This window comes from Physeter macrocephalus, chromosome 11 (assembly GCF_002837175.3).
Source record: "Physeter macrocephalus isolate SW-GA chromosome 11, ASM283717v5, whole genome shotgun sequence".
In the NCBI taxonomy this organism is placed as follows: Eukaryota; Metazoa; Chordata; class Mammalia; order Artiodactyla; family Physeteridae; genus Physeter; species Physeter macrocephalus.
The window spans coordinates 35,923,741-35,929,740 of record NC_041224.1 but is presented as its reverse complement, the minus strand read 5'-3'; the positions used below and the strand labels follow the sequence as shown (position 1 = coordinate 35,929,740).

At 55.5% G+C, this 6,000-nt stretch overlaps 1 protein-coding gene across 9 annotated transcripts in view; it reads left to right on the top strand.

The window, feature by feature from the left end:
• Window positions 1-6,000, top strand: part of PCSK6 (proprotein convertase subtilisin/kexin type 6) — a 213,189-nt gene that overhangs the window by 187,222 nt on the left and 19,967 nt on the right. For 3 of the 9 annotated variants that reach the window (XM_028495187.2, XM_028495188.2, XM_024129667.3), the window contains 2 exons: window positions 2,841-3,020; window positions 3,166-3,204. The exons of 2 other annotated variants lie outside the window; for them this stretch is intronic. In XM_028495187.2, the coding sequence (XP_028350988.2) occupies window positions 2,841-3,020; window positions 3,166-3,204 (219 nt within the window). Of the gene's footprint in view, window positions 1-2,840; window positions 3,021-3,165; window positions 3,205-6,000 lie in introns of those variants that run through there. 4 more of the 9 variants (XM_055087865.1, XM_055087871.1, XM_024129668.3 and 1 more) reach the window with 2 other exon arrangements.

Here is a 6,000-nt window from a genome sequence, read left to right as displayed (position 1 = left end):
GCCATGGCTCACGGGCCCAGCCGCTCCGCGGCATGTGGGATCATCCCGGACTGGGGCACGAACCCGTGTCCCCTACATCGGCAGACGGACTCTCAACCACTGCGCCACCAGGGAAGCCCTAGATATTATTATTATTATCCCCACTTTACAGATGAGGAAATTGAAGAACAGAGAGATTAAGTACTTTGCCCAAGGCCACACAGCTAGTAGGTGGCAGAGCCAGGATTCAAACCCAGACTGTGCAGCTCCAGGGTCCTTGCTCTGCCACCCTCAACAGGTACCTCCTCGTGTGACCACAGTTATGGCACTGTTTGTAATTGCAAACATTTGGAAACAATTTAAGTGCCTGTCAAGAGGGGATTGTTAAGTAAGTGACAAGATACCTGTCTGATGCAGTGATGGAAAGATGACCAAGATGCATGTTAATGGAAAAAGCAAAGTGCAGAAGGTGCTCCCAGGTGTGTTGATAAAGGGGATGGGGCAGAATATGTGCTCGTATTTGCTTGGATAAGAATAAAACACCGCCGGAAGGGTGCCCAAGAAACAGAACTAGTTGCCATGGAGAGAGATGGTGGAGAGAGGTGGGGAAGCAGCTGGAGGGGGACTTCCACTGTGTTTCCTTTTATACTTGTAGATTTTGAGCCATTCACATTTGTTGATTATTTGGAAATGTAAATCAAAAGCCCTGAGTACCACAGCTTTTTCATGTTTTTTTTTTCCCTTGACCATATAACCAATTTGTTTCTAGATTTTTAAATTAAACTCAATTTTTAAAATTCATGTGTGTGAAAGGTAATATAATATATGCCATGGTTTGTTTTTTTTTTTAATCAAACAATCCAGAAGAGAAAACAATAAAAATGAAGTCTCTCTTGCATTCCTGAACCCCAGCCTCCCCTCCCGGGGCCCCTCCTGCAAGACAGCCCCTACTGCTGACTTCTTGGAATTCTTTTTTCTTTTCAGCTTTATTGAGATATAATTGACATGTAGCACTGATAAGTGTAAGCCATACAGCATAATGACTTACACGTATTGGGAAATGATTGCCCCAATAAGTTTCGTTAATATCCATCATCTCTTATAGACACACAGAGAAAGAGGAAGAAAACTGGGTTTTTTTCCTTGTGATGAGAACTCGTAGGATCTGCTCCCTGGTTTCTTGGAATTCATTCTGCTCTCCCCCCTCGCACAGGGTGTGTGCCGATCCCGAGCTTGGATCAGCCCCTCTTCTCTTGTTTGTCCTACCAAAACTCTATCCGAAAATAAGAATCTAATTTTAGTGATGAGGCCTTTGGTGGGTGTTTTTGGAGACATCATATAGGACTGAAATAAATCTCGATTCAAATTATAGCTCACGGAGCCCTTGTTCCCTGCCCTGTAGTTATTATGCTCCCCCTTAATGACAGTTCATCACTCAGCAGTTCAAATGTCCAGAGCCTTTGTGGTTTTGAAATGTAGCTTTAATTTGATCCCCGGGAGTTGAGAACGGATGATCGTTCATAGACAGGCCCTGTGTTTGCTGCACCTGCACCCGTGTGAAGTATCAATACTTCTCGTGTAAGCGTCGCTCACTGCATTAGGGAAATGGCCACGGCAAGAGCCCGGCCCTTTGGAGACCATGTCCTGGGAGACAGCCCAGGACGGTTCTTTTAAATTGAAGGACCCACATCCTTCAATCCTGGCCAGGCCAGGAGAGGCCCGAGCAGTGCAGGGCCTGACTTGGGGGCTTCGGAGGCTGCAGGCTTTCAGAACCTGGGGCCCTTAGTTGGCCAGGATGATGGTTAAAAAGAAACAGTGCTGCTCTGTGCCCCACCGTGGGACAGAATCGATTCGTGTTGGGTTGATCCACTTCTCAATAAACCCTGAGGGGCTGGGGCAGCCGGAGCCCATTAGCACGAGCCGCGTGTCCTTCGGCAGGTCACACTGGCCTTCGGCCCCTCGCCTGAGTGACAGTGACAGCAGTGGCCTCCCCAACATGGTCACACAGTCCCAAACGCTCAGCACACCATGGTGAGAAGGGAAGCTGGCCCATGGCCCATGGTCACGTCCAACCCGGCCCTTGTGTGCTTTATTACATCAGGGATCCCGCCTGGACGTTGCAGGCCAGGTTTCCCCTTCTGTTCTCACCTGAGGGCACTGAGCAGCATGGGCCTCGCTCCCTGGTGGAGGCGGTGGTTGGGTGTGGGGGGGCGCCTGCTGCCCCCTGCTGCCCCTGCCCCATCCCCGTGCACAGCCGGCTGCTCTCCCGTGAGCCTCTGTCCTCCCCCGACACCCAGACCAGCGTGGGTGCCAGGCATCCTCCTGTTTCTGAGGAGTTCCTCCCCATGCCCGTCCTCAGTGGACATTTGGGTTTGTGCCACCCGCCAAACTTGCCCACCTGCCCTGGACTAACTGGGATGGAAGGAGCCCAAGACCCAGGATGGAGCATCCAAAAGGCAGGGCTCCTCAGTGTAACCCAGTTACCACATTTGGGGACAATGGGACAAGGCTGAGTGCCAGGCCCCGCCCCAGATCCACCCACTGGATATTCCAAGACGGGGAGGGGGCTGCTGCCCATCTTGGGGGTGGGGGCCGATAGGGGAAGGCTGTGCCGAGACCCAGGGACGGAGACTGTGGCCTGGGCAAGAGGTAGGTTCCTGGTCCCCAGGTGACGAGGAGGGGAAGATGCTGGGCTCAGAGCCCTGCTGTCGCGGGGAGGGCTCGGGGACCTGAGCCGGGCAGGGCCAGGCACTTCTGTGGGTGACGGAGGCCCCCGGCCAGACCAAGGGGCCAGAGCACATCAAGGGCTTCCCGAAGGAGGCTCTTGACCCTCGGGTGAGTCTGGGTCCGGTGCCTTCCAGGGAAGTTGAAAGAGTGGAGCCTCATCCTGTACGGCACGGCCCAGCACCCCTATACCACCTTCAGCGCCCATCAGTCTCGCTCCCGGATGCTGGAGCTCTCGGCCCCAGAGCCAGAGCCACCCATGGCCGCCCTGTCGCCGTCCCAGGCCGAGGTTCCCGAGGACGAAGAGGACTACACAGGTAATGAACCTGAGGCCAGAGGAGATGCTTGGTTTTCCAGTGTAGCTCTTAAAACGCGGGCTGTTCCCGGCGGAAGGCGGGGCTAGGGTTGTAGGCCTTCCTCTTTCCTGGGAGTCGTAATAATGATGGTAATTTGCACTCACAGCTCCTCCCTCCCATGGCTCTCCTAATATTTTACAGACCAGTAAGTATGCTTCAAACCAGTAAGTACTCGCCAACCTTCCCAGGCCGGGAATAGAGGTTCCCAATGCCCAACCAGAACGGGGACTTGCCCCCTGGCTAGTGACACTCCTCTGGGGCGCCCCCTTTTCCTCAGGGGCCCCCGTCTTCAGTCTCAGCCTCCTGACCCTCTCCCAAGTCCATCCACTTTCAGTCCTTGTGACCAGAATGTGGGAAGGATCAGGGTGCTGCTGGGAGCCCAGGACGGTTGGGCTGAGTCAGCACAGCCAGGAGTTGCTGGCGGTGGAGATCTTGACCGGCCCAGGGACTGGGAGAAAGGCCTAGCCCAGGGTCTCAGGCCTGATGTCAGAGGACACTGATGCTGCAAGAAGCAGCTCAAGCCTCTCACAGGAAGTAAAGATGCCTCGTTGCAAATCCTCTTCCTCCTGCTGCACCACTGCAGGGTGGCCCTTGGCTCTGGGCCTGCAGCGCTCCACTCTGAGAGCTGGGGCAGCATGCAGAAGGACGTTCCCAGCCGCCAGGCTGGGCGCAGTTTTGGTCAGCGTGCTAGGTGGCAGGCTCTTCCTTTCCCTGTGAACCATCCCAGTGATTTGTGAGAAACAGTCTTTCTGGTTGGGCATATTTTCCTTAGCTAAATGTTACAGCTACTTGATAAATGATGGGTGAGATCTAAGAATATTGATGCTTTGAGTTATCTAATAGCTTCTGAAAAAAAAAGTAACAAAACTGAGAACTCCACCAATACAGATCAAGCATAAATTATGGACGATTCAATTTTAAATTTCTTCTATCATGCCTTTAAAATGGAGCATTGAATTATGTATGGACTAATCTGCTCTGTTTCCCCCTGTGATTTATAAACTGTGGCAAGATTCAGTAATTATTAATAAAGGACTGACTTTTTTTTTCCCTTAAAATCTGCTATGACTCTAACCTTACACTGTCCTGGAATCTCACTCTAACTGTTCTGCAGCCCAGGCCGCTCAGTCCTTCCCAAGCCTGGCCCAGGTGGTTAGAGGGGTCTCTGGGACTAAGGTGTGTTTCTGACACTTGGGGGAAGTTCCGTGCAATCTCGGGCAAGTGGGGCGGGTGCACCAGTCACAGCAGGAAGGAGCAAGAGAGGGGAGGGGGCAGGAAGGGTGTGGCATGGAGGGAGAGAAGGAGAAGGCTTCAGGGGGAGGGGAAGCAGTGTGGAGGAGCATCTTGTTGGTGCCCTGGGGGAAGCCTTCTGAGTCACAGACAAACAAGCCCAGGTGCAGAAGCCCAGGGAGAAAGAGAGGGTGCTGGGCAGGGGAGATTTTGAGGTGGGGCGATGATTCTCAGCGACTTTCTAAATATTTATTTACTTATTTATTTATTTATTTGGTTGCATCTGGTCTTTGTTGCAGCAGGTGGGCTCCTTAGTTGCGGCACATGGGCTCCTTAGTTGCCAGCAGGTGGGCTCCTTAGTTGTGGCATGCGAACCCTTAGTTGCAGCACGTATGTGGGATCTAGTTCCCTGACCAGGAATCGAACCCAGGCCCCCCGCATTGGGAGCACGGGTTCTTAACCATTGCACCACCGGGGAAGTCCCTGTTGATGCTTTCTGAGGAGCTTCATGCACAGTTGAGGGGTGAGCTGGCAGGGGAGGCTGCATACCTCTTGGAGGCGGAGCTGGTCATGCAGACAGTGGGGGGGGGGGCGCTGGGCCCCGCCCTCCGTTTGGCAGCGGGGGGCGCCAAGCAGCGCTGTGATGGGGGCACACAGGGGGAGGGCCAGCTCTCCCCGGGACAAGGAGTAAAGGGGAGGAGGTGAGTGAGGGCCGGAGAGGGGAGTCCAGCCGCCCATGGACAGTAAAGATCCCAGGACGGAAGGGGAGCGGGGCTCCTGGGGGAGCTCAGGGGGGTGTCAGGTGCCTTGCCAGAGCCATCAGGACAGCTGTCCTGTGAAGGGGTCAGCTGTGAGGTGGACACAGGTAGGGGACACTCTCAGCCACTGTCGCCGCCTGGCGATGGGGGCAGGGGAGGCAGCCAGAGGCTGAGCGGGTGGAGGGTCAGGGTCGTGGTGGGGCCTGGGGTTCCCAAAGTTAATGAGGGTGTGGAAATGCAACCTAGGGGGCTGCTAAGAGATCAGGAGGGTTGGGGGTTCAGCCCGGAGGAAGGGCAGGGTCAGGTGCCTGGGAGATGTCAGTGGCCGAGGTCCTGAAGGTAGAGGGCTTTGCGGGGATGGCCAGCCTGCTGGGACCCAGCCATCTGCAGAGCAGCAGGGTGGAGGGGGGTAGTACTGGAGAGCACAGACCGAGGCCCCCGGTAACTCGCCCGGGTTGCTTTGTTGCAGGGCAGGCCCTGGGTGGGCCCCAGGTGGGCCCCACCCCAGGACTGATCCAGCAGGTCTGGGGTGCTCAGGTGCTGTGGGCTAGGGAGCTGGGGTGATGGCAGGAAGGGGGAGGTGCTGGGGCTGCTACAGGAGAGCAGCCACAAAGGGAGGACAGGACCGTTGTGAGAACAGAGGGGAGCCTGGGCTTCAGGAGAGGAGGACACACGGGCTGAGGACAGGGTGCCTGGCCACGCAGGGCCGTGCGGGGAGCCGAGAGTCCAGGCAGCCTTTGCCTGGAGACGTTGCCCTAACGGCCTGATGGCTCAGGGTAGCTGATTCACAGGCCGCAGGGCTGCGTGGGTCACAGACTCATGGCACATCAGCACTCACCCAACAGGCGGGCTAAAGCATTAGGTAACATGCCCCGGTCACAGGCCCTCAAGGAAGAGACCAGCCCTGCCATAAGGGGGTCTCTGTGCAGACAGCTCTACCCTGGCACCCACCT